Source organism: Sycon ciliatum, chromosome 8 (assembly GCF_964019385.1).
Source record: "Sycon ciliatum chromosome 8, ocSycCili1.1, whole genome shotgun sequence".
Classification (NCBI taxonomy): domain Eukaryota; kingdom Metazoa; phylum Porifera; class Calcarea; order Leucosolenida; family Sycettidae; genus Sycon; species Sycon ciliatum.
The window spans coordinates 19,379,679-19,407,645 of NC_088650.1; the positions used below are offsets into that span (position 1 = coordinate 19,379,679).

The 27,967-nt window shown below is 48.4% G+C and overlaps 1 protein-coding gene and 3 non-coding genes across 4 annotated transcripts in view; all 4 read right to left on the bottom strand.

Moving 5' to 3' along the window:
* LOC135822232 (kinesin-like protein KIF14) overlaps positions 1-26,510 on the bottom strand; it is a 45,670-nt gene extending 19,160 nt beyond the window's left edge. Inside the window, exons 1-14 of the mRNA XM_065334954.1 lie at positions 26,221-26,510; positions 23,816-24,044; positions 23,390-23,412; positions 22,990-23,077; positions 19,955-20,044; positions 19,489-19,541; positions 18,396-18,426; positions 17,696-17,803; positions 11,962-12,066; positions 11,253-11,374; positions 10,672-10,977; positions 9,929-9,992; positions 6,185-6,287; positions 5,588-5,669 (exon numbers count right to left, since the gene is read on the bottom strand). Coding sequence (XP_065191026.1) covers positions 5,588-5,669; positions 6,185-6,287; positions 9,929-9,992; positions 10,672-10,977; positions 11,253-11,374; positions 11,962-12,066; positions 17,696-17,803; positions 18,396-18,426; positions 19,489-19,541; positions 19,955-20,044; positions 22,990-23,077; positions 23,390-23,412; positions 23,816-24,044; positions 26,221-26,375 — 1,559 coding nt within the window. The 5' untranslated portion in view covers positions 26,376-26,510. The remainder of the gene's footprint in view (positions 1-5,587; positions 5,670-6,184; positions 6,288-9,928; positions 9,993-10,671; positions 10,978-11,252; positions 11,375-11,961; positions 12,067-17,695; positions 17,804-18,395; positions 18,427-19,488; positions 19,542-19,954; positions 20,045-22,989; positions 23,078-23,389; positions 23,413-23,815; positions 24,045-26,220) is intronic.
* Trnaq-cug (transfer RNA glutamine (anticodon CUG)) lies at positions 3,924-3,995 on the bottom strand. Its single transcript has one exon. It is a non-coding gene; the product is annotated as a tRNA-Gln (tRNA).
* Positions 19,188-19,259, bottom strand: Trnaq-cug (transfer RNA glutamine (anticodon CUG)). Its single transcript has one exon. It is a non-coding gene; the product is annotated as a tRNA-Gln (tRNA).
* Positions 22,444-22,515, bottom strand: Trnaq-uug (transfer RNA glutamine (anticodon UUG)). Its single transcript has one exon. It is a non-coding gene; the product is annotated as a tRNA-Gln (tRNA).
* Positions 26,511-27,967: the final 1,457 nt, after the last annotated feature.

Consider the following 27,967-nt stretch of genomic DNA (forward strand, 5'->3'; position numbering starts at 1 on the left):
GTGCATTCAGCATGTAATTCAGATTTGCTCTCCCAACTCTATAATAATTATATAATATATAATTATTATAGAGACGTTCCCCCGATCTATCTGCCGGCAAGCAACACCATCCTGTCTATGCATAAAGAGTATGTGTCGTCCTGCACCGCAACGCAGCAGCGGTCTGTGGGGATTGAGTCGTTCCGCACCATCTGGAAAGACACTCTTCCCCACATCAAGATCATGACTCCCCGGACCGATGTTTGTGAGCGCTGTGAGGAGTTGAGGAGATCAGTCGTCGAGGCCGTGTCTGATGAGGAGAAGCTGCAGGCTGCGCAGGGTCTCCAGCAGCATATGGAGAGTGCTCAACAGGAGCGAGACTTTTACCGGGAGTACACGATGTCAGGTAAGCAGGAACTCCAGGAATTTGGAGACCACCCTACACCTCCAGTCCAACCCTGCTCCCAGAATCTGCGCAAGATGCACTACACTTTCGATTTTGCGCAGAGTGTTTTCTTGCCTCACTCAGCACGACAGGAGGGCCCGCTATACTTCAAGACAGCAAGGAAGTGCCATTTGTTTGGCGTCAACATGGAGCCGCTGGGACGACAGGTAAACTATGTGATCGACGAGGCTGACTGCATTGGCCAAGACGGCAAGCAAGCACACGGGCCCAACACCGTCGCGTCCCTCATCCATCATTTCTTTCAAGAGCACGGCTTTGGGGAGAAGGAGTGTTTCCTGCACGCGGATAATTGCGGGGGACAAAATAAAAACAAAACTATTGTTGCTTACCTGGCCTTGAGAGTTCTGCTTGGTCTTCATGACAAGATAACCCTGTCGTTCATGCTAACCGGCCATACGAGGTGCACAGTCGACGGCTTCTTTGGCATCCTCAAGACGAAGTTTCAACGCTCTGATTGCTACACCGTGGAGCTGCTCCTGGCAGTCATCAACGGGAGCAGCCACACTGGATGCAACGCTGCCCAACATGTCCGAGGTAATGTGCTGTGGTACCAGTGGGATACCTTCCTCCAGCAGTTCTTCCGGCCACTGAAGGGGATCCGTGAGTACCACCACCTCGTGTTCGACAGCAGCAAGCCGGGGATAGTCACCGCCAAGAAGACCCTACATGGTCCAGAGCAAGAGGTATCCATCCTGTTGGTCGACAAGGATGCCATTGCAGCTGCTGGGCTGCCTCCTGTGCTACCACCAGGTGGCCTTAGCCTGGCCAGGCAGCAGTACCTGTACAAGGCCATCCGCCCTCATGTGCCGACTGCACACAAGGACACCCTCTGCCCACAGCCACCGCAGCCAGCCACCCAGCCTGAAGTTGACCCTGAGTGATGGTACCAGTATTGGGCACTTATGCCTTCTGAGTGATGTCTGACTATACAGGTAGACTCCCTTTAATTCGAACCTCAAATTGCCAGGCCCTAACTTCGAATTATCCGGAACTTCTAATTATCCAAATGCAGCCCCATGCAATGATATGTATGTCAAAATGCTTGAAATCGCATGCTGAATATTTTTTGCCTATTTTTATTTGCATCAACGAAACATAGGTGGTCGTACCGGTTATGTACAACGGATCATCAAAACACTGGATCGACAAAAAATCATTTGACATTATCTTCATCTTCTAGTGAAGAAGTTGTCAGTCACTGCAGCTTTCCTGAAACATATTTCAACGGAAAAGAACTGCTCTGCCTAATCCGCGTCATGAAAGGCCGTCGGACACCAGCACGTCGTTCTGAAGAACCGAAGTGGAGCATAGGCATAGACAATATTTACAACAATAGTGTTGTTGTGCGCCAACATCTCCGCGCACGAGCTGGCGCGGCAAGCAAGGCCATCGAGATCCGCGAAGAGAATCAGCCACCAGGAAGAAGTCGTCTTCAATCAAACCTTTGCAATTTGCCTCGCACGGGCTTGAATCAAATTTCGAGAGAAGGTGGGTTTCTTGAACGCTATAGTCGATCCTGCAGCGGACCATCGATCGATTTTTGAGCTACTCTTGGCTAGAGAAGGAGAAAAGAATGAACTTCGAATTACAAGGATAGCAACTCAATCTCACTTCGAAATAAGCGTTCAAAAGACATAGCTAATGTACTGCAAACAGCTCTTCTGTACGAAGACTGGGTTCGAATTATCCAACCGGCGCACTTTTCGTACTTCGAATTATGCATTCGATTTTGACTTGAAGTGACTTGCAGAAGATCGGTACAACGAAAAAGTTCGAATTACGCGGAATGTTCGAATTATACCGTATTCGAATTAGAGGGAGTCTACCTGTAGTAGAACTTTCTAAAAGTTTGTCGGCATTGCACATCTGTTATGTTTCTGACGTGCCGAATATAATGGCACGGTGTTTCTTAGTATAGTTTGTGCAAGGACGTCCCTGTGCAATCTGGCTTTGGACATGCATTGTGAAGCTGATGTGCAATAGATTCTGGTTGATATTATTGATTTTTGTGAGAACTGACCCAGTCACAAGGGTGGCTCTCAGTGTGTCCACTTCTGTTCATGCTTTCTTTTGTTTCTGTAGTACAGTAAATGTCCGGCCGGTATTTGGCTTGCATGAATGTATCCGTAACTTCTCGATGGTGCCAATATTGGGTACTACATGCCTTCTGAGTGATATCTGACCATAGAAGAACATTCTACATTTTTGTCTTTTGCTTTTCTTAGCAAATTTTGTCACTTGCCACAATGTTATTTTCCTGGCCAAATATAACGGTACGCTGTCTCTTAGTTCATGCAAGAACGTCCCTGTGCGATCTGGCTCTGGACATGTATATATTAGCAATCTACATTGTTGTGCCTCAGCATGTTTAACACCCAGTCAATGTGCAGTAGATTCTGGTTGATGTAGGTGAGAATTGACCCAGTCACGATGGTGACTGGTCTACTTGTCTGCTTCAGTTCCTGCTTTGTTTAGTTTATCAATACGGCAAACGTCCGGCCGATATTTTTGCTTGCACAGAGCCTTACAAATTCATCCGTAACTTTGTGATACCTCAATATTTTAGGGTATACTTCCCCTTTAAAAGAATATTGAAAACCAGCTGCATTTTGTCCTGCACAGATCTTGAAAACTGCAAAAAATGCCACAAGCACCCTTTTCTCATGGGCCGGGTCATATTGTTCGTGTAACCAGTAATAGTTGCTGCACCGAGGTGTGACTACACGGCAGTGAATGAGCTACATGTAGTTTGGCAACAGTCTGTAGCCATCAAGCGTACTGGTAAGTATTTACCTCCAGGAAAGCAATGCCATACGTAATGATGCTGTAGGCTCAGTGGGCATGGATCAGAGTTTCACAATCTGGGGGAGGCATGTACTCTTAAAGGAACCAAACAGTACATAAACCCGACCGTACAAACACTATCTATGCTGCACAAACGGCGCGGCATGGAACATTCTTGGTCTTGATTATCATGAATTGCAGAACCCAGATTTGCTTCCTTGCACAACTGCGTTACGTTGTTTCTAGTTAGTTTCTACTCCGTCATTAGAGAGGTTCCGCAGTTGAGCAACTTAACGTTAGTGGGCGGGAAAAACCCGTGAATTCGCGAGTTTGCACTCCACTTACGGAAAGTTGACCACGTAGAGTATGTAGATAGGGCTGTGATAACGTAGCTGGTCCGTAAGTGGATTGGGGTACAAATTTAAGACTCTCTCCCCAGGTCGATCAGGTCGTACACTGCCGCGTTCGGAGTTGCCAAGGGCAGCTACGTGATTTGAAAACTCCGTATAGCGGAACCCAGATGCGCATGCAGTTTACGTAAGACTTCCCGTAGATCGACTACGTTTTTTACTAACGTAATTACGTTATGCGGAACGTCTCTAATGCAAAAGTTACTTGCTGGTAAAAGAGGTTCTTTGATGGATAAGGTGTATTTATGCTTTTGTAGTTTTTAAAGAAAAAAAAGAAAAAAATCAGGTTCTACCGAGATTTGAACTCGGATCGCTGGATTCAGAGTCCAGAGTGCTAACCATTACACCATAGAACCCTACACATACAACTTAGAACTCAACAACAGCTCAGCAGTACTAGCATCAAGAGTGTACAGTCAGACCTCGCTTATCCGGTCCTCGTTTATCCGGATCCCTCGCCATTCGGAAGAAAATAGTTGGTTACAAATGTACAGCATATGCCATGCTTACATACAGTATGTGTGTTCGATTATCCGGTTCCCTCGCCTATCCGGATATTTTTGTGGAAAACGGATGTGTGCCGTTATGCGAGGTCTGACTGTATTATAAGCTCCCAAGAGTGTGCAACTCTGCATAAGGGGTCTCAGACGGCGAAAACTAGCATGTGAGTGCTATTCTTCTCAACAAATGTGCTGTGCGTATTTGTGCGTGTGTGTGTGTGTGTGTGTGTGTGTGTGTGTATGTGTGTGTGTGTGTGTGTGTGTGTGTGTGTGTGTGTGTGTGTGTGTGTGTGTGTGTGTGTGTGTGTGTGTGTGTGTGCGTGTGTCTAAGTCCACCCTAAATTCACGAGTATACAGCATACATGATCACAGTATTGCTAGTCAGGATTAACACTGCGCAGTTATCGTGTCATCCACCTGCCCAAAGTGTTACTGCGTCTTGGTCGGCGACCCATTTGGACGTAACCTAGTTGCCAGGTGTGCTGCTGTATATGATGTACACACATGCCTCGACCGCCAACCATCCAAGAACTTACAAAGAAAAAAGGAGAACCGGGGAAATGCAGAATGCGTGAGTGCCCCATGGCCAAGAAGAAATGTACTCGCAGTTTTGCGGTCTATGAAGCTACGCGCAACCTCTGTCGCGATAGATACGTCGGCTCGACTGGGAGGCAAATGCACACCCGGGCTCAAGAACATACGAATGCTGCAAAGTCTAAAGACAAGAAGTCTGCATTCGGTGTGCACTATGCTAGAGAACACCCGGGCACCACTCCAAAGATTGGGTACGGAATTGTCCAGGTCACAGAGAGGGATGAACTGAGGCTCCGGATCCGCGAAGCATACGCAATTCGCGACAGGAAGCCAGCTATCAAACGAAGAAAGGAAGACATGGGAACTGGATTCTTGGCGTAGCTTGCCTACCACCGTCCGCTATCTGCCGACCTGATTTAAATTCATCACAATAAAGCACCCGGCACCCGATGCTCTCTCCCGAAGTGTTTCAAGTGCCACGAGTTTGGCCATATACAACCGAACTGTCCACAGAATGTGTCTGCCTCCGCGGTGAAAAAGGGCTCTGACAAGCCAACGCCGACTGGCTGTCTGGCCGCTAACTACTTCCCCTGCACCTGACGCAGTTTCGCCTCTGCCGCACATTATCTTTGACGTGGTGTCTGGTGAGACAACACATGAGTACGGTGCTGCTATCGATAGCTGCTAAACACAATCGTTCATAGCTGCCCACGTAGTGCCAGCCCTCAACCTGGACATGTCCCCTTGTTCCAGCTCTATAAGTGAGTGTCACTGGCGATCCGGTACCGGTTCTCGGCGCCGTATCCAACAAATGAGTAGGGAGGGGGGCACTTTTTCACAGGAGGACGTTCAATCAGAGTAGGAGAGGGGTGGGGGGTGGTGGGGCTCCTTTGGCTAGAACCCTGCTTACTCACCAGTGATTCTCGGCCACAAGTGCTCCAGCAAGATGAATGTCATGCGCACCGCCGCTGTTCTCTTGGCCGACGGTTGTCCGACCTAATGCAGTAATGGCAGAGACAGAAGAGCAGAAGAACTCAGTGAGAGACTCTCTACTCATCACAGAACACAGTGGTGTGCTCAAAACTAAATTAATTACGAAATTAATTGAAATCAATTAATTTTACTGCATGGAAGAGGTGCAGATGGGCAACAAATCGATGTCACATTCTATGTAGATTATTGAAATGTTTCGCGATGGCGAAGGTGCTTATTTGCGCTAGAACACGCATTGTTGCAAACCAACACAGCGAATACAATAGTTAGGATAAGCTGTTCCCATTCTTGTGAAATCTGAATAATAATAAATCTTCCCAATAGCATATACCAGCAAAGCCCAAAGTACATCACCTGGAGTCAAAATCAGATTGCAAAATGAACCTACAAACTGCACTGTCAGGCAATCACGGTACATGTACAAAGAACGTATGTATTTTTTTTAATGCATCCCATCCCATCCCCAACCCACCCATTCACTCCCCTATCTCCAATGTCTCTAACACTCCTTCCCTCACCTTGTTTGATCACGTAGAGCAACATCTCCGACAACTGAGGATCTTCATTCAGATTGACAAGATTCGGCAAACGGTTGTCAACCTTGAACGACACACCATGTTTCTGGTACAGACGCAACACAACAGCAACAATTGAATATCTCTGGGGCAATGCGGCCAAAGCCTCGCCAATAATTCGAACTTGAGATTTCTGTACGAATTAGTGGTAGCGACGTCCCACACCGGAGCTCGCGCTTTTCCGCTTTTCCCATTTCTTTTTTTCTTTTTTTTGAGATTTTTTCTGATGCAATAAAATATGCGCTATTTGGGCCCAATTTCAAAAAATCCTCGTGCATGCTACCTAACAGTATGAGAACACTATCTTCCATCACACGGCTGTTACGACCGTACAAAACCAGCCACTTGGTTTTTGTACTGGAGATGCTGCTTTACGGGACTTTCCCCTTTTTTTAACGGCGAAAAATTGTTCTCAAGGAGGTGAATTTTGAACGAAATCTCTACTGTCCCCAAAGCACCACTTTTGATCACTGCGTCAAGCTGCTACAGTTGCGCAACATCCTGACTATGCTTCGCCAAAGAAAAAAAGTTGTGAATTTGAGCTTTCCTTTGCAATTTGCTGAGAAAAGCCATTCTTGTTGGAAATTTTTTGCTGCACTTGTTGCGGTTCAATCGTTCTAGTCACCGAAGTTTGTTGCCTCCTTGAGGTGCTCAACGAGTTTTCGTCACGTCAAGAGTAGTTCTGGCGAGGAGAAGCGTATTTGTGTGGCTGTTTTGTGCTGCTGCTGGGGCACCGCTGATTCCTTGTTGGCCCGGCTGGGGCCAAATCTCTAGCAACGTTTAGCGGAAATTGTTATTTATTGAGTGGATTGGAAATGGAAAAACACCAAGAAACGCTACCAGTCCTGGTGATGTCCTAGATAGGACATCACGGAACCCAGCATGCCCCAGACATACTATGCTGTTCCCATAGTAATCGTGACACGTGACTCAAAACTTTGTGTCGCGTCCGAGGAAGATGAACATGTCGCACTCAATTTCTCAAAACAAACGCAACGAAGGCCTTTCGTCTCAAAAGTAATATAAATTAATTGTCGTTCTCCTGGCGGCTTGCCTCAAGCGAGTCGAGATTCGTATCTTGCCTCTTGCCTTCACGAATTTTATTTTCTCCGTTGTGGAGTACGCCTGGACAAAGGAACTGGCAAGCGAATCGTTTTGGTCGCATTGAAAATTGCAATTACACAAGAGGATTGGCGAAGCAATTTGCGTTCGCACTTTCAGCAGAGCAGTAGCTGCTGCTGCGATAAAGGTTTTACTTTCGCCATTGGTTTCAGGCAGCAGAAGGATCTGGCTGAAAGCGATGGCGATACGTCCATGACCACCACGTCCTGGGTTGATATCCAAGAAAGACCATCCAAGGTCCAGTTTTAGCCAAGAGCTGTCGTATCCAAGAAATCAAAAACGCCAACAGCAAGCTTTGGCCAAATAATATCTTCCAGGCAGTAATTTACGGGCCTAGCGTCTGCTGCCTCGTCTTCCTCCTCTGCATGGCCAGGTTTGGGGCGAAATGAACGCACGGGGCGTGAAGAAACATTCCAAAGGCAAAACATTCAAAATTAGAACCAATCGTTTCCAAAGAAGCGCCGCGTGGCTACGACAAACCCCACATGAAATCCCCAAACGAAAACGGCCATTCGGTCGGGTATTCGATGGCGAATCGAATATACACTACCTCAATCCCCGCTGATGTCTGATATTCTCCGCCTATTCCCTCAAACTTGACCAATTCGGAAAGAAATCCATCGCCATTACGATCGTGCATCCTCCACATACATTCAGAAATGCTCACGCAGCACTTCTTTTCATCGCGTGTGCGCGACCGACGCTCCCATGACAACTCTGGGACAGGTAACCAATCAGACTCATTCAGAGTGCGATGTCCTAGATAGGACATCTCCCCGCCTGGTTACAGCCGGTATGCAGGTCAGCCGGTGAAAAGTTGTGTAGTACTAGGCGTGGAACTCAGCACCTTGTGAGAGCTCATGCGAAAGCCACGAGTCTGTGCTAAAAAGTATTGTGTTGTGTGAGGACCAAGTCAGAAGCACCAAGCATTCTTAGTCAGCTGCAGTTTGTGATGCTGCACATGCAGCAGCAGGAAGTAGTGGCTGCTGGCTTGCAGACTGTGGCTTCAAATCTGCACTTCCTACGGAAGGAGAAGCAAAAGGAACTCGATTTAGATCAATGGGAGATATGTTGTGGCTTGAAAAGAGCATGGGAAATTAACAGCAAAAGATCAAAAAGCAGCTGGCCCATGCATAACTGCCTTGGAATCAGTACTGCAAAAGTACCAAACAAAGCGACAAGCGTATCACTCCGGAGCATTCGTCGGCAACCACATACGCCGTGCGTTAAAACCGGATGCCCTCACTTCTGTTCCTTTTACATTCGTGCAGAGCCACACGCCTGCCGACATCGCCGACGTTCAGCTGCTTGCTGAGGCAACTCCTTGAAAGATCGATACTCGAGGCTCTTCGCAGAGTATGCAGCATGTTGCAAGCTGTTCAGCGGAAAGCTGATTTTTTACAACAGAGACAAGGCAGGTTCTGGGTGATGCCATCCACACCTTCATGGCCACCTGCAGAGCTGAGGTTGTGGCACGGAAGTTAGGTAATGTCTAGGCCGAGTAATGTCACTCCCAAACTTCACCTTCTCGAATGCCATGTCCTGCCTTGCATACAGCACTTCAGCATGGGATTGGGATTGTTGAATGAGCAAGGTATGGAGAGCATCCACAAATAAATAAAGAACCTCTTTGAGAACAAATTCTCAGCAATCCCATCAACCCTTGCGAGCCTCAAAAGCTCTGCTGAGCAACACCGCCTCAGCACTCTGCCAAAGAACTTGGCTCTCCGTCCACAGCACCGCCAGCCCAGAATCAGACTCCGAATGACTGTCGTTACGCTTGCATGCAGTGCATGTCGAGAAAATTAGGGTACAGTGTCAATTTGCCGTGCCGTGCTCCACTCTCAAGGAGCGGGTATTTAGTGCGTCATCTCAACATGCGGTCTTCTTGGTCAGACACTCTAATTCTTGTTGATCTGTTCGGCCACACACTCTGAGCTCTGCTGACGAGACTTAACAACGTCGAAACAGCTAGCTGTCCAGAGATTGAGTACGCTTGAAAAAAAAGTTCTCCACCGATACGAGGCGCAGGTCGTCATTTTGCGAAAGAGTCCTGGCATGAGCAAAGCACATCTCCTTGATCTGCTACTTAGCGTTATCCGTTGCACTTCACGGAGTACAGCTGCCTCCAACATTTTTGACGAGCAAGAGACTGGAGACGAAATCCATAAAAGTATTTCAAGTGACAGAACGGCTTTTCTTTCTGGGGAAATGATTATGAAAATTTGAAAAATGCGATGAGCGTACCCACGCTTTCCGTGTGACCTCCGTTTCCAGGGGCGTTGCTACAGGTCGCCGCATCTTGCCCAGTGACCTCCTCGTAACAGCCGTGTATCAGTTCAGCAGCTAATAAATAAAATTTGCGAGATCGCGTCAACAGGACTAGAATGTTCACAAACACACAAGCTAGCCTTCGCACACGTTGGCCATCACTATGTCTGTACACCCTAGTGGAGAATGCAGACCTCACGAGTTCAGCCACTGCATAGCTAAAATTTAGCTGTGCAGAGGCTGAACTCCTGAGGTCTGCATTAATACCAATCAGCACAATCGTCGCAACAGTACCTTCAGTTTGGCAGCTTCTTCTTCCTTGCGCGCTTCCGCCTCCACTAGCTGTTCCTGAAACGACCTGCACAAAGCATGCATACAGGCAATCAAGGGTGAATTGCAAATTCACACACCGCACCAATGTACTAAAAACGGCAAGCAATCATATAGACGATCATGTTGCGCATACCCGGACAAACAAACCAAACGACGAGGAAAGAACATTACACCTACCGGATTTTCCCAGGCATAAGCCGCAGCCAGACTTTGCGTTCCGAAATACAGACATCTACCCTGTATCTCACGGTTCATTTGACCATTGTAGTGTAAGCCGCACTGAGTTTTTTTTGGGTGTGAATTCTGAGCGTTTAAAAAAAAGTGTGGCACATATACTCTGGAAAATACGGTAGGTACAGGCATAGAGCGAGAAAGTTACTGGCTAAGGGTTTCATGAGATTACTCCAGCAGTGGGCAGCAGTCTGTATGCTGTGTGCAGCTGATACTGAGCCTATGCCAGTGTGATCATACTACGATGTAGTGCAAGTTACCTAACAACATTGAACAACTAGGATAGACCAGGCCAACACAACCAACGCCATTCTAAACACAACACGCTTTTTGGCCAGAGGAGAATGATCTTGTAGGTTGGGTTCAAAATATAAACAGACAGAATATGTGCCTTTGTTCAAACAAAAGACAAGCGTGTAAACATCAGGAGTCAGGACACTCAAATCAGGTCCCAATGCAACATCCCCGCTAACCTGGTGTGATCTGACATGATCTTCTCGGACATTTTCAACTGCTCACGCAGCCGCTGCACCTCCTCCAGGCTGCTGGCGTCGAGCGTGGCACTCTTGAACTGCAGACGAAGACGTTCGATCTCCTCACGCAGCTCCCGGATCAGCTTGCTGGTGGCATCCTCGTTAACGCGAGCCACGTTGACAATGGACCTGGCTTGGTCGGCATAACGGAGTGTACTTAGAGACTCCTCGTAGTTAGACATTGCTGGACTGACCGTGGCTATCATGGCCGTCTTCGAATTGCCACCCAGACTTTCCTTCAGCAGCCTAGCATGTAGTACAGAAAAGGAGCATGCACACACACACACACGCACGCACGCACACACACACACACACACACACACACACACACACACACAACGTGCTCACAAATGCTTACACTCAATTACACCAACACTTTTATTATATTTTAGAATATTACCTTCCCTCCCTCCACCACAGCCATTCACTGCAATCTCATGACACTATGCAGCATAGCAAGTTAGTCCCGTGAGCACTAGTAAGTTACCACAGCAACGCATACTCATCATCGTCATCCTTACCATGTGAGAGAAGAGTCACGGTACGGGATGAACACCCGTTTCTTGATGTTTGTCGAGCGCTCGCACAGCGCAGAGATCACCATACCCAGCGTGTGCAGAGATTTATTGATGCTAGCACCTTCCTACAAGCAACAGGTCACATTGTGACAGTGGATGAAGACGACAACAGGTACGTTAGAATTGCAGGCTAGACAAAGAGTGCCTTCCACTAGTGTGCTCTCTAAACGAGAACAGGCCACACAAAAACTCTTCAGCGCACTAGCTTCAACATGCCATCCAGCCCCGAGTAGCAGCAACAGCTGCACAGTGTCCAGGCAGAAGAAGTGCACTAAGCAGCAGGACTTGATTGCCAGGCGAGAGACAGAGATCCTGTGGGTCAAACTCACCATCACCCGTATACATGTAACGAGTGAAGAGTTACAAAAGAGGGAAGAAAGAAACCATGACTGGACTTCTGACTCGCAAACCAGGCTGAACACACTATTGCAGCACACACACACACACACACACACACGCGCGCGCGCGCACACGTACACATTCTCTCCGCTTTGCGGACATTTTTTTATCCAACACGATGCACACATTGCACACACTAATACGCTTCCTTTATCAGATTACCACCTCATTGTCTAGGACACCAGTAAGTAGGACAAGAGCTGTAATGTATGCAGTAGTCTGTAGAGAGGCTCTTCTCTACCAGCTACCTTACCTTCAGTCTGTCCCCTGTGGTACCCGATTTGCCAGTCCGCTCACTGCCCGCCAGGTCGACCAGGTTGATTCGGCTTGTCCGGCATAGCTCTTGCTCGTCCTGCGTCTACAGCACAACAGATGAAATACCAAAAACATTATCAATCAGACATAGCTCAGCCAACATAATCAATTAATCATTCTGGTTTCCGACCAAGTCACCAAGTACATTCGTCATGAAATACCTATAATGTCAGCAGCTGTAGCACTGTTGGAAAATCCAATGACGCCTTCGCACCATTGCTCTCTGTAATGGCCAGCAACAATGTCATGTATACAGTGTTTGGGCGGTCAGAGCAGTGAGGCTGGTTGATGTTGTATTATGATGTAATGCATTACATAGCCATGCAAGAGCATGCGCGAGATACGCATCTCGCAGCTGCCTACTTTCATGCAGGATCCTTTAGATGTCGTTGTTCTTATGATTGCCTACAATGGCCAAGTGAGGATATAATCCTGTCGTAAACAACTAACTTGTTTACCCCGAAACATGGTGTCAGAAGTAAACTAAATAAACGCCCTAGAATTGCCGCAGTAGCGACACCGGCGCAAGAGGTAAAATGGCAGAAGCAGCCGGATTTACCCCGCCGTCGATGGATTGGCAAGCCGCAGATTTACCTGACGAATTCGAGCGGTTCCAACAATACTGCCTTCTAGTTTTCCAAGGGCCCTTTTCCGACAAGTCCGACAAGGAAAAGGTCGCCTATGTCATGCTATGGATCGGGAGAACTGGTGTTGATGCTTTCAATAGTTTCGAGTGGGATAATGCAAGCGACAAATCCAAAGTAGCTGCCGTCTTCAAGAAATTTAATAAGCATTTGCAGCCACGGGTAAATGCACGACTGGCTCGGTTTGAGCTTCAGAAATACCGCCAGCAACCCGAGGAGTCTGTAGATGATTTCTTTGCGAGGTGTAAGAAGAAGACGTCCAAGTGCAAGTTCAGGGACGCTCAGGAGACAAACGATCGCCTGATAGAACAGCTAATCGTGGGGACGAAGCACTCGAAAGTGCAAGAACGCCTGCTGGAGGGTGGTAGTGATTTGACTCTGGACGAAGCGCTTGACAAGGCCCGTACTTATGAAGCAACACAGCGCCACATGGAGCAGCTGTCCACCGCCACCAGCAGCAGCCGTCTACCTGAAACGGTTCACGCCATTTCCAAATCTGTGGGACACGCAGACTGCGGCAAATGTGGACGAACCCACCACCCAAGCAAGTGACCAGCGCACGGCTCCACCTGCAACAAATGCGGGAAGGCGAATCACTGGGCAAACGTATGCCGTTCGCAGGGGAGACACGAGGCACATGGAAGGGGCCAGCAACGCGGACGCTGGCGCCAGAGGAGCCCCAGCCCACGGAGACGCTTCGACGCACTGCATTTCGACGCCGTCATCATCGACAGCGTCGAGCGTCACCAACCGCCACTAGAGCGAGAGGTGTTCGCGACCCTCAATGTCAGCCTGGACAACACCAACAGACCGGCCACCTTGAGAGCCAAGGTGGATACGGGCGCTCAGGGCAATATATTGCCGCTGAGAGTGTTCTGCCAAATGTTCCCCCAGCACGTCGGACCAAATGGATACCCAAAGCCGAAGTCCGTGAAGCCGTCAAGTACCACCCTCACAGCGTACGGCGGATCCAAGATAAAGCAATGCGGAACCCGTCCTATTCCGTGCTCTTACGATGGCAAGAGTCAACTCGCTGACTTCTACATCACGGACTGCCCTGGCACTGCTATCATCGGTCTCCCGACAGCGACAGCCCTGCAGTTAGTCACGCTGAACTGCGCTGTCCAGGAGAAGCCAGCGAGCATCCGAGACAAGGACGACCTGATGAAGCAATACCCGAAGTGCTTCGATGGCATTGGGAAATTCCCAGGCAAGTACCACATCACGGTGGACCCCAACGTCGTCCCGGTTGTACACCCTCCACGCCACCTCCACGCCATCGCACTGAGAGACGAGATCAAGACGGAGCTGGAGGACATGATCCAGAACGGCATCATCACCAAGATCCAGGAAGGCGAACCAACAGCGTGGGTGAACAGCCTCGTGTTCCGCCTCAAAGACAATGGCAAGCTACGCCTGTGCCTAGACCCCAAGGACCTCAATCACGCCATCCTGCGAGAGCACCACGTGGTCTCCACCATTGAGGAGATCACCCCGAAGTTGAGAGGTGCCAAAGTGTTCTCGATCGTCGACGTCAAATGTGGGTACTGGAATGTGGAGCTCGACGACGAATCCAGTTACCTCACCACCTTCAACACACCATTCGGGCGCTACAGATTCCTTCGCATGCCATTCGGCCTCAAGATGTCGCAAGATGTCTTCCAAGCAAGGATCGACCAGACGTTCGAAGGGTGCTCAGGCGTCACCGGAATCGCAGACGACATCGTCACATACGGGACGTCAGACGAGGACCATGATCTCAACATGCACCAGATGATGGTTCGCTGCGAACAATCTGGTCTCAAGTTGAACCCAGACAAATGCCGCATCAAAGAGGACAAGATCAAGTTCTTCGGCATCATCTGCAGCGCTGACGGAATACAGCCCGACCCGAAGAAGGTCTCAGCGCTGAAGCAGATGGAGCACCCCGAGAACGAGGACGAGCTCCAGACGTTCCTCGGGCTAGTCACGTACATGAGCCCGTTCATACCGAATGCCAGTACACTGACCGCGCACCTGCGTGAGCTGACCAAGCCAGATACACCGTTCGCCTGGACAGACAGCCACCAGCGCACCTTCGACAAGGTCAAGGCCGCCATTTCGACAGAAGTAACGCTCAGTTACTTTGACCCAGGCAAGGCAACGACACTACAAGTCGACGCTTCCATGAAAGGTCTCGGCGCCACTCTGCTGCAGGACGACAAGCCTGTTGCATTCGCCAGCAAGAAGCTTACCGAGACGGAGTCTCGCTACGCCAATATTGAGCGTGAGCTCTTAGCCGTCGTATACGGATGTGAAAGATTCCACACCTACCTATTCGGTCAGTCATTCACAGTAGAATCCGACCACAAGCCGCTGGAGTCAATCAAGCTCAAGCACCTCCGCGCAGCCCCGCCGCGTCTACAGCGCATGCTGCTGAAGCTGCAGCCGTACGACATGACCATCAAGTACCGCCCCGGAAAGGACATTCCGATCGCAGATGCGCTATCCCGACTGTCGCCAGAGGAAACAGAGCCAATTGAGGACCTCGACGTCAGTGTACACGCCGTGTTCCCGCAATTCAGCGATGCAGCGATGACGAGGATCCGCGAGGAGTCGGCTAAAGACGCCGAGATGTCAGCACTGAAGGAGATGATCTTCAGTGGCTGGCCATCAGAGAGGAGCGCGGTGCCGGCAATTCTGCTCCCGTACTGGAATTTCCGCGGCGAGATGAGCACCGAGGACGGTCTCATCCTGAAGAGCAGTCGCGTCCTGATTCCCCCGCCAATGAGGAGGGAAATCCTCAGCAAGCTGCACGCCAGCCACCAAGGCATAGAGAAGACCAAGCTGCGAGCCAGAACGTCCGTCTTCTGGAAGGACATCAACAAGGATATCGAAGCAACTGTCTCATCTTGCACGACGTGCCAGCGCCACCAGAGCAGTCAAGCCAAGGAACCACTGGTGCAGCCCGATATTCCGCCAAGGGCATGGCACACCTTAGGCACGGACCTGTTCTACCTCGGCGGGTCAGAACACCTCATTGCCGCCGACTACTACTCCAAGTACTTCATCACCCGGAAGCTGCCTGCCGGACAAGCGACCAGCAGGGCCATCATCCAGCACCTCAAGGAGATTTTCGGTGAGCACGGCATCCCAGCCGTGCTGAAGTCGGACAATGGGCCGCAATACAGCAGCCATCTGTTCGCGGAGTTTGCTGCCGAATATGGATTCCGCCACAGTACGTCGTCGCCACATCACCCGCAGAGTAACGGGTTTATCGAATCGCAAGTCAAGATCGCTAAGAGAGCTCTCGAGAAGGCAAGGGAGAGCGGGACCGACCCGCACTTAGCACTGCTGTGCATTCGCGCCACCCCAGTGTGCCAGGGCTTACCGTCGCCGGCCGAGATGCTGTTCGGTCGTCAGGTACAGGACAACCTGCCTCGCAAACACCAGCGCGACACTCGGGACGAGGCCATCCGACAGAAGCTCGAGGAACGGCAGGACCAGCAGAAAGTACACCATGACCAGCGAGCGCAGTCTCTCCGCCCCCTAGTTCCTGGTCAGCACGTTGGCATCCGCAGCCCGACCACGCACCTGTGGGAACCTGGTATCGTAACCCAGTCTGTCAACGGGCCACGGTCATACATGGTGCAGCCTGACCATGGGACAGAAGTGCGGCGCAACCGTACCCACCTCAGAGAGAGGCGGGTCCACTTCCCGCCGGATGCCAGTCTCGCAGGCCCTCAGCCGTCGACGCGCAGCGACATTGGCGAGCCTCAGCCGCCGAGTGACGTGCCGTCGCCGTGGAGCGACGCTAGCCAGTCTCAGCCGCCGTCACCGTGTGACGTCAGCCAGCCTGCTGAACCTGCCACCCAGCTGTATCGAACACGGTCTGGCCGCGCAGTCGCACCCAGGTCAATCCTGGATGTGTAAGGCCAGAGAGGCCTCATGGACCTGTTCGCTTATGTCACAGTAGCTGAGGTGCCATTGTTATATTGTACATAGAGCTATTGTTGGATACTATGTCTCTGTATTGTTAGTACGCCGTCGTGTGCCATTCATGATTGTTATCTTGTACATAGAGCTAGTGTTGGATGTTATGTTCTATATTTTGAACACGCCGTCATATACGTACGGTATGTTATGTAGGTTGTTAAACTCCTTTATGACGAAGGGGATGTTGTATTATGATGTAATGCATTACATAGCCATGCAAGAGCATGCGCGAGATACGCATCTCGCAGCTGCCTACTTTCATGCAGGATCCTTTAGATGTCGTTGTTCTTATGATTGCCTACAATGGCCAAGTGAGGATATAATCCTGTCGTAAACAACTAACTTGTTTACCCCGAAACAGTTGACAGGTGGGACTAGCCGACTGCATCCAAGATCTCGGGTATGTACATGTATGCAAGCAAACTGAATACTCGCTGTGTGTCTACATGCCAAACAGGCTGGACCGGCTGGGCAGGATCTCGGATGTCTTGGGTGGAATCCAGCTAGGCTGGGCAGGTCAACATGTTTAGCATGTAAGCGCACAAGGGCCCCGAGATCCCAGATGCAGGCGGGCAGGCCCACCAGTCAACCAGGCCGGCCTGGAGCTACAAATAGAAGAGGTCCCGGATGCAGGCAGGCTGACGCGGGCTGGACTTGCACATGTAATGGACGTGAACAAAGATTTGATTGTACAACAAACTAAATGGATGTGCTTAGCAAGACCTGAACCCTACACGAATGCAGGACATGTGCACATATCACTATCAGCAAGAGTCCATAACCCCAAGAGTGTGCAACTGGGGTCTGGCTGCTGTAGGCCGACTGCGCGGCGGAATTCCAACATTACGTCATGCCACTGAGGCACAGAGGACAAAACTCCGCATTCCGCGGTGCTTGGAACCAGGGAGTAGTACAAGCGCAATGAACGTACACGTCATTTTTGACGTAATGTTGGAATTCCGCCACGCGGATCCCCATGTACAGAGTCGCACACTCTTGGGGTTATGGACTCCTGCTATCAGGGATCTAGCCAGCAAGAATCCCGGTTAATACCTTGGTCTGAGTCAGCACTATCATGAAGACGGAGTGTGAGCGGCTGGACTTGTCGTTCATGCCAGTGGCTGCTGTGGCACGATGCTTGTTACCCAGACTGACCCAGCCCTGCACAACAACAACAACGACGAGAACAACAACAACAACGACGAGAACAACAACAACAACAACAACGACGAGAACAACAACGACGAGAACAACAACGACGAGAACAACAACGACGAGAACAACAACGACGAGAACAACAACGACGAGAACAACAACGACGAGAACAACAACGACGAGAACAACAACGACGAGAACAACAACGACGAGAACAACAACGACGAGAACAACAACGACGAGAACAACAACGACGAGAACAACAACGACGAGAACAACAACGACGAGAACAACAACAACAACAACAACAACAACAACAACCAGTTAGATACTGTACAGGCAGAACAATAATTCTGTACATGAAGCAACAAAACAAGCGTTCCCAGTGCAGATGGTTCATGCTCCATGCAGTGAAAGTACAGGCCAGTTCAAATTACTGCCTGCCAGTTTTGGGATTAAGAAACACGCCAGATACAACATTTGATCAATTGCACTGCTGCATAAGTGCTAAAAATGTATGAGACAAGTTTACAACTACTAGTAGTACACAAACACTAGCAGCACTCCGGAAACAGAACCAAGTGATGTTTAAACGAACCTGCAGGTCTTCATTTGATGATGCCACATAACTGTATAAACACACAAGAGAATAGACACAATCACTGAGTGCATTCGATTATGTCCGCGAATTGATATTGAGTTATGGATTCATGAATCGCCCCTGGCTATTCACATCGCCCCATGTGAATAGGGTGAACGGACTCCGAACCAATTCCAGGGCTCACGACATGATATCGAACGACGAAATTCCATTCATGAATCGATTCATAGCAGTGATCAAACGCACCCACTGCTGCTTGTCAACCCAGTGATCAACGTTGCCAGGAATACCATGGTTACCATGGATACCCCAAGGCAAAGACACAGCGCTGCTGCGGTCAGCCCAACAAGCTGGGATTGCAGACGAGTTCGCCGGCCAGGTGGGTATTGTAGGGAATGCTGTGAACACATTGCAGTCCAGGCAAGCGGGCTGTGCCAGAAATGGCTAGATTCAAACTGGTTAGCATGAAGGTTATTTTCTCTGTATGGCCAGAAAATCCTGCGTACACACGGCTTAATTCGAAGGCATCTAGCTGGGGCTGAACGTCCTCCTACACATCAGTTGCACTCTGCCATACGATTTTCCTTTTCCCGGCTGCAAAGTCAAGGCGGGGTGGGTGCTCTTGCAATACTTTACGCGTGGTATCACCAGGTTCTTTCCCTGGCTGCAACTCATGGCAGGCATGAGTGCTGTACGCTCATACTTTATGGTGACAAAAGCAAATGGTACCAGGTTTGGGGCGGGGTACTTAGGACCATGAAGGGAAACAAAAATGCCGAGAAAAAAATCAGGTTCTACCGAGATTTGAACTCGGATCGCTGGATTCAGAGTCCAGAGTGCTAACCATTACACCATAGAACCAAGGACAACATAATGTCAACAGTGAACGCCTCTCCAAGATAGGTTACCTCTCTACACTAGGATCGGAATCCCAATACCCAAATTGGGTTACACCAGATTGGCTCATTATTACATTTCCAATTTTCCAATGATGCATTCTTTTGGAGTTCTTAGCTTCAGCTCCTCTAGCGTTTGTTTCCTGGCTGGGCATTCTTGGAATCCAAAATCTAGTGCATAACGTTCGCCTTACCTGGACAAATCTTCAACAAACGGGCCCAGCGAAGCGTGCTCTCTCACTCGTAGCTGAAGGTGGAACAGATCAGAGAGAGGGTACAGCGCAGTCAATGCCAATCCACTCGCACACAAAACGCACTCTGCTTGAACAGCAAGATCAAGGATGCACAGTAGTTCAGGCACGCTAAACAAAGTTTCCTGAAAGTTTCCTGAAAGTTTAATGTTTAAAATGCTAACCGCATTCGTAATTCATGCACAAGACAATTTTTTTTAAGAAATATCGGAGAGATTTCACTAGAGCGTACGACTTCCCTATCCGGACTCCCCTGACCCGTTTGTTCCCCCAACCGGACGATCACAAGGTCACTTTGCACGATGTGTTTGACTCCACTGTCTGTGTGTTGTTCTCAAGCTGAAAACGCCGCAAGGTGTTCCAAACGATTCTTTTCCGTAACCAACCAATCAAACACTCTCGGACTTACTGGCTTCGCTCTGCCCTTGGCAGAGGCAAGGAGATCGTGGATTCGCTCGTTGTAGATCTCATAAAAGCTGATCTCCACCTTGTACGTTGTCTGCAGCAATGAAGAATAGGTACAGAGAAACACACAAGCACGCAGGGTGATTAACAAAAATCGGAGGAGTTCTCTAATGAAATACTAGCCAAGGATAACGCGAGTGGAGCACAGCTCTAGGAAAAGTGCAAACTACCACTACCCCGTAACCAGGGATGGCTGATCTATTGATGAACTGGTTCGGACAGTAAACCTATGCCATGAGTGCTCGATTGACAGGGAAACATCTACGCTAGAGAGCCTGTGTGTAACAAACACTCACGGTGAAGACACAAAAAGCCCACCCCAATCATGACTACGGTGCCGCTGAGAACTTTCAGAACAAAAACGAGTCGCTGGCCATACGATGATGGATGCAATAATACGAGTCCTTTCCACAATCAGACACAGTTGTTGTCGGAAGTTGGAGGGCTGTCGGTTTGGGCATAACAATTCCAAGCCGTGATGCAGCTAAGAATCAGGTGAGGTCGTTGAATGTCAGTATCAACCATGAATATGTTGTAGTACGTTATTTTTGTGTACGTCGTGTGTACGTCATGTTGGTGCATGCGCGTGTTGCTGTGGTATGAAAAGCTGTCTTTGTCTTGAGTTCATGATGTGTTCGTCTTCAGTTCGTCATGTCTAGTTGTGTTTCGTCGTCGTGTCAATAAACAGTCTTCTAAATGTACATGTAGTTATCGTCGTCCCATTTGTACAAGTGTGGAGATGGCACGGGATTGGGAGCAGGCAGAGAAAGGCAGTTACAACATTGGTGGCAGCGGTAATGGAAATTGTTGTACACTTCAACTTCTGGATTCGTCCTGCGTGGCCTTCGCTCCCAGTTTCCGATGTCATCTCCAGTCGTCCTATCGTCACAGTTTTGTCCGTCTTCAAGAAGTTCGTCCGTCGTCCTCGTCCTTCATCATTCGTCTCTCCCGTCTCTTAGCAGTCATCGTCACTGGTGGTCCCGGACACGACGTAAAACTGTGCCCAGAAGAAAAACTGAAACAGAAAAAAAGAAGGATGGAAGGTGAAGGCTGCAGTGTGAGGATGTGGACGCTGAGCAGCGCTTTGAGATGGCGGACGACATGGCAGACGGCGTGAGGAGTTTCGTTGGTTAGAGGGTACGTGTGTTGTTGTGAACGTGATGAGAATGTGAGTTGTGTATTTTCTGTTCTCCCAACATTTTGTTCTTTATTATTTGCTCTCCTCGAGGGTAATTTACCGTAAAGAGGCGCCCGCACAGCGCGTGTGTTCTGTTCGCTTTTTGATTTGCTCTTCTATGAGGATAACTAGAGGCCCCCACAGAGCCAGTGGATTTTGTTCTTTTTGTTATTCCTATGATTTGTGCTCTCACATTTTAGAATTTTTGCGTGATCGTGAGGTGGTGTGTTGTGTGAAGTAGAGTTTTTGAGGTTATCAGTTCCTACACGTGTGACAGCGATCGTGGCTGGTGTTCTGGGTGGGCGGACAGAGTTTTTGTAATCTGCAGTGCAGGAAGAGGTATTTTATTTCTGGGTGTGACTGGTGTGGTATGATTGAGTGATTTGTGTGATCTTTTCCTCTTTTTTACTCTGTTTTATTATTTGAATCGAGGACGATTCTACTCTTGGGAGGGAGTTATGTTGTAGTACGTTATTTTTGTGTACGTCGTGTGTACGTCATGTTGGTGCATGCGCGTGTTGCTGTGGTATGAAAAGCTGTCTTTGTCTTGAGTTCATGATGTGTTCGTCTTCAGTTCGTCATGTCTAGTTGTGTTTCGTCGTCGTGTCAATAAACAGTCTTCTAAATGTAGTTATCGTCGTCCCATTTGTACAAGTGTGGAGATGGCACGGGACTGGGCGCAGGTAGAGAAAAGCGAGTTACAACACATATAATGTATGTATTATGTCACTCGACTACTTTTCATGGACATGTACCGCAATCCATCATTGAGCTAATACAACACTTCTACAAATCGTCAATTCCGAGTGAAGGACAAACTAGGAAATTTGCTAGATCGTCAGTCGTGCTTCTCAACATTTGAACCACTGGTCACGTCTTATGTACCGGTACCTATTTTAAAAAAATTCACGGGTCGCGTCACGCCTAGAGGCCGAGTTTTCCGCATCCGTAGGAACGCCACCACCCTTCAAGGATGAAGGCGCAGATGCAGCTCCTAAAGCGGTGGGAGGTGAGTGGATCAGCTCACCAGCAAGTGGTCAAAGACCGAAAATCCCATTCACTTCATCCATGTTTTCCTCGTGCCAGGCCACAAGTTCCAAATTAACTGTGGTATCTAATAATACCCTACAATTTGATCTGATATTTGTTGCTGTTGTATCGTTGAGTTCAGATGTCCAAACAATTCAGAACGGGTGGGGGGGGGGGGGATTAGACCCCGGTAAAGATCCTGAAGAAATCGAAGCGGGGCAAAAAAAAGGTTCTACCGAGATTTGAACTCGGATCGCTGGATTCAAAGTCCAGAGTGCTAACCATTACACCATAGAACCACGCATATGGAAGACTTGTCTTTTGTTTTCTCAAAATAGTTTCTGACAACTGGCACACACATCATCTCTTCACTCTCTTGACGAGGCACGTTCGATCCAAGTTCGTCGTCCATGAAGTAAACCTTGTTCATTGGGGGGGGGGGGGGGGGGGGGGCTGAGCAAAATCACCAGTTGACCGACACCGTACTTGCTTGCGATTTGTGTCATCCAGCATAGCAAATTGCGTTCATTTCGGGGGGGGGGGGGGGATGTTTGCATCGAGGACAACGAAAAACTTCCGCGACGACCCCTTTAATACGTTTCCTTACATTGGTATGTATGCATACCCGCACCCTATGTGGTGGCATGTGAATCAGCAAGATTGTGACGTGTTTTAAATTTTGGCACAAATCTGATTTTGTCTACTAGAATATCACGCAGCACACCCATCACATTCACAATCTATTCGCCAATGGAGGAGCAGGCAATACATACTTCGGCGGACTGATCCTGGATGATTCTCTCGAAGAGCTCCTCGCCAAACCGGGGAATAACGCCACGATCCTCCTTCTCACCCATCATGCTGATATGGTCAAAAAATAAAATACATAAAGGAAAGAAAGAAGATGGCAAATAAGACGTCTTCTTGACGACATTGATCTACGCTCACTGGTATTACAATATAGACAAGTTGCACGGAGAAGATGTTGAGGCTGAGGGAAATTTCGGGAGCTCGAGCCAAATTCATATTACTTATTTTTTAATGACCAGAAATCTGCTCTGCATCTTTTCCACCGTAAACTTGTGACCTATGAAAGCAAGGAATACATCCGTCCACCCCACCCTAAATAATGGCAAAGGCCATCCAGCATCTAAGAACAAAAAGAAGCCTTACCAGTAAGACTTGCCGGAGCCAGTCTGCACAACACGGAAAAGAGAAAGAGAGAATGTAAAATCATTTAAAACATGGAGACAATACCAGGTTTACTCAGTACCTCATCCACCCATCGATGTGGCAAATGGCGTTTCAGCCTTTGGCCTCTGGTCGGTGGATCTGATCTATCCTTCCCCACTGTTTAGTAGGAGCCGCATTTGATGCCTGATCATGGGATGGCGGCGTCCCACGGAAGCAGAAAGGCGGTTCTTGACCCGACCCTTACGCGAACCCATGAAATTTTTTCATCTACTCATCCTACACAAATATATTCATTTCCAGACTGAGAAATCCTACCAATGCAAATCATTCATAGAAAAGGGATGAATACGTCACACTGCATTTGTATACAAGGGAACACAGATCAAAGAAGAGACATCCGCTTACCTGCCCATATGCAAACAAACAAGTATTGTAGCCATCAAAAGAACACTCGAGAAGTGGGCGAGCCAGCTTCTCGTAAACAACTCGTTGGTCAGAGAACGTGTTCTCCTTGTCGTCGAACGACCAGAAGGAATGGTCAAATGCGAAGCGATGCTGATTGCCCGATTCTGATGTCACCCATGCCTCCTGACCTCGCATGCCAACCACACATGTTTGACTGGACTCAACCTCCCTGGACACAACAAGACGCAGACAACACAATTCCACTACAAAGCTATTGCTAAAAGCAAGGGTCCCTGGTTCGAGTCCTGATGGTGACAGTCAATTTCTTCAGACTTTTCCCGTATGTGACTGTGTCTCTCCCTCAGACCAGTGAAAGCTATTGTTCTTATATTTCAAGACACCGCAACCACCACATCATAATACAATTTACGTTATTCATTATTACCGTACTTCCCCACGTATAAGCGCATGGGCTTATAAGTGAAAATTTGCTACAAAAATGATTTTTTGCTTTGTGAACATGTTCGGCTAGAAGCCCATGTGCTTATAAGTGCAATAAAGGTTTGTCTGTGTCCTAAACAACGGTGTTATCACAATGCTTAGCAGTATTTTCAGCTCCCGGTGTTTCACCAATATTGTTCACATATAAGCCCATGCGCTTATAATTGGGGGGTGCGCTTATGTCCGGACATAAGCACATGCGCTTATATGTGCGGAAGTACGGTATACAAGTTGCATTGCAAAATTCAAGAACATATTGGGTTCCTTTTCTTTGAAAACCTGTCAAAATCACCACTCTGATAAGGTGACCACCTGCCTCAGAGGACCACTACAACCAGGGCCGGTCAAAGGGTGTTATCTCCAGTCAAGTGGCCCTGGATCAGGAGACCACCTGTACACGGAGACCACACTCGCAAGGTTCCGCGAGCGGTCGGCTTACACAGGCTTCACTGTACTTTGTACATGCACACCATGCCAGTTGACGCGCATGCAAACCAGGGAGTAGTACAATATTGTACTACTCCCTGATGCAAACAGCCCCGATGTGCAGTACAGTATTGTTGGGTGCCGCAGAACGACCAGGCTAGAATGCCCCCAAGCACAGCATACCAATGTATACACGGTGACTCCAACGTGCATAATAGACTGTAATACATGAAAATAAGAACGGTCTAGGCTGGGAGGCCGACTCCCCAGTTCTTCGGCGACCGACATTACCGTAGAATTCCGTGGATAAGCCCATGGGCTATCTGTTTCACAAGGACATTTTGGTGGACTTATATGAGAACATGGGCTTATACGCCGACACCAAAATTGTGCTATTGAAAAGTATCAAGGAAGTGCGCGAGCATGGGCTTATCCACGGGATTCTACGGTACTGCAGTACAACTAGAGTATGAGAATACCCGGAACTGCACTGGCTGCGGTTTCGGAATAAATCCAAAATATATTATCATAATCGACGTGCATGAATGTAGTACTAGTAGACTTGAACTTGAAGGGAAAGGAACAACGCAAAGTCGCTCAGTTCTAAAAGTCAAACTACGTCACTATCACTCACAAGACCAGGCAAATAATCAATAGAGAGGTTCCGGAGTACGATTTTTCGTGCCAAAATCCGTAGAGGCGCTACGGATTTTTTATACGTCGTTTTCGAGCAGTGAAATGTTCCGGAGTACGGAACTTATGTGTTTGCCATCATTGCCTAGGTTACGATCGCAAACACGTCACATTCCCGCGCTATGCCTTTTTATTTTGAAAATTTGTACCGAAATCAAAACTTCCCGCGGAAAATTGATGTTTCTCGGACCGAATTTGTACGCGAAAAATCTTTCTGCACCCGATGACGCAAAATCTCCATACGAAACATGGTTCGTATGAAAGCCAGTCCACACGGATTCTCCGTGCCGAAAAATCGTGTAGAACACGCCTGGAAAAAATCCGTAGCGCCCATACGGAGTTTGGCACGGAAAATCGTACCCCGGAACCTCTCTAATATAAAAATTGAAGTACATGTATGACGCATACTGCTAATAATCGTATTGGTAAACACTGTCACAACTATTATTCACTGTCACAACTGCAATATTATTTTCTGTCAGTGCTGTCACGTGTTCCAGACCGCTGCACCTTGCGGCCTACAGGCCACCTGAACCACATTATCCCCCAGGTCAGTAAGCAGGGTAAGTGAGAAGTAAACGAGTGTCGGACTCTTAAATATAGGCGCAAGCATGAAGCCATATCACTACAAGACTTGTCTTATAAACCTGTTGATAAAATACTAGTAGATAAGTGTACCATGACAGTCAGACCACTTGAAGTACTCGGCAAGTCCCGCCCGGTCAGCCATTTCGACATAAAAGTCAGAATGGTTGAACCAAGACAAAAATATGAAGTTGACTCACCTTGGCAGGAACGGCCTCACTCGAACAGCCACCGCCACAGACGAGTCTTCGCCATTGGGCGCAGGCAACGACTGAGGGGGAGCGGAGCGCTTTCTGCCAGTGCTTTGGCTCAGGGAGGAGCTTGTGCGCCGTGCTTTGGCCGACGACATGGCCATGCAGCCAAGCAGCTCTTTCTATAAAATATCTTTGAGCTCAGCACTGGGACAGAGTGAGGGAGACTGAAATTTCTTGTCAGAAAAGTTAGTTTTACTTCTTGACAAAGTCATGAAGCTGTTGAAGTGCTAGCTGTGGACTACATACAGTCAGTACAGACAGAGTGCTGGTGTGAACAGGTGAAGGTGTTGAACTGTGGCTGTCGAACTCGAAGACTTCACACATTTCAAAATCCGTGGGGAACGCTACGCACGACGCTCCCGCCACTCTAACTTAGGTTAGCAACAGTAACCACGCACGTCATGTCAAATCTGTGCAGTCTGACTCTGACAGTCTGAGCCTGAGCCTGCGGTGAGGCAAGAGTTCAAGAGATACCAGTATTGGCAGTAAATCGGTTGATTTGGCATTATTTTGTCATTGTTGGCAGCAAAAAGTACCAGACAGTAGATCTACAGTACAGTTCAGTACTACAGACGCAGTGGTGGAGATGTCAACAGGGTCGGTCCCGTTTTCCCCGCTGTTGGATCGCGGCCCGGATTTGGATACAGTACAGTGAGAAGGTTTGACCGTCTCAGCAAACTGTGTATTACTTGAGGGGGGGGGGGGGGGTAAATATCACAATAGGGCTTGAAAGTGCTACGTCCCAGCATAGCAACAATTTCAAAAATTCAAAAACTGGATCCACTTGGATCCAGTTTTTGTATGGATCCAAGCACATTTCAAGCCGTCTTACTCACAGTAAGGTGATGTAGCCAGTGAAACTGACTGATTTGGCTACTGGGGGCGGGGTTACAACTGGTGGCGAAGTAAAAGTCACCCCTGCATACGACTTGAGTGGGTTGCTATGCACCCACATACTGAGGCAATAGCAAAGTCACACCTTAGTGGATCCAAAATAGAAATCTGATGTCAACTTACTACTCCCTGGCCGTTTTTGACGTCATCACTTTCAAGCCCTATGATGGGGACCTTTTCTTTGCCATGGCCATGGGCATGGTTCCTGTTGACATGACAGTTGCCTCGACACACCATTATGCATGTGCAGCCATAGCAAGAGTCCATAACCCCAGGCCGGCGGAGTTATGGACTCTTGCTATTAAATAATAATAATTATTATTCCCGTAGCTATGCAGAAGACGTTACTTCAGTAACGTCTGGCGCTAGCCAGGGTCCACACAGCTTTAATTTGGTATTTGTGTGTTTGTTTGTTTGTTTGTTTGTTTGTGCCCAGGTTATGTCTTAAAAAAAAGGAATTTTTTAAAGAATTTATAACATCCCTATGCTATCCGTATCTGACGGCAAAAAAGCATAGGATGTTATAAATTTTTCAATTCTCCTATTTTTTCAGGCATATCCTGGGATTCGAACCCGCACTATCCCCCTACATGCATTCCCCCATACACTTCGCAGTCATACCCATTCTTCCAAGTTGCTTCACGTTATTATCTTGCGTTTGAAAGCCCTATTTGAATATTGCGGGCAGCTGTATGTGGCCAGCTGTGTTTGATGGTACGGTACGGTACGGGAGACGGTGTTGTATTACCCTCGATCGTACCTGTCCCGTACCGATCCCCTACCGTACCGTGCCATCAAA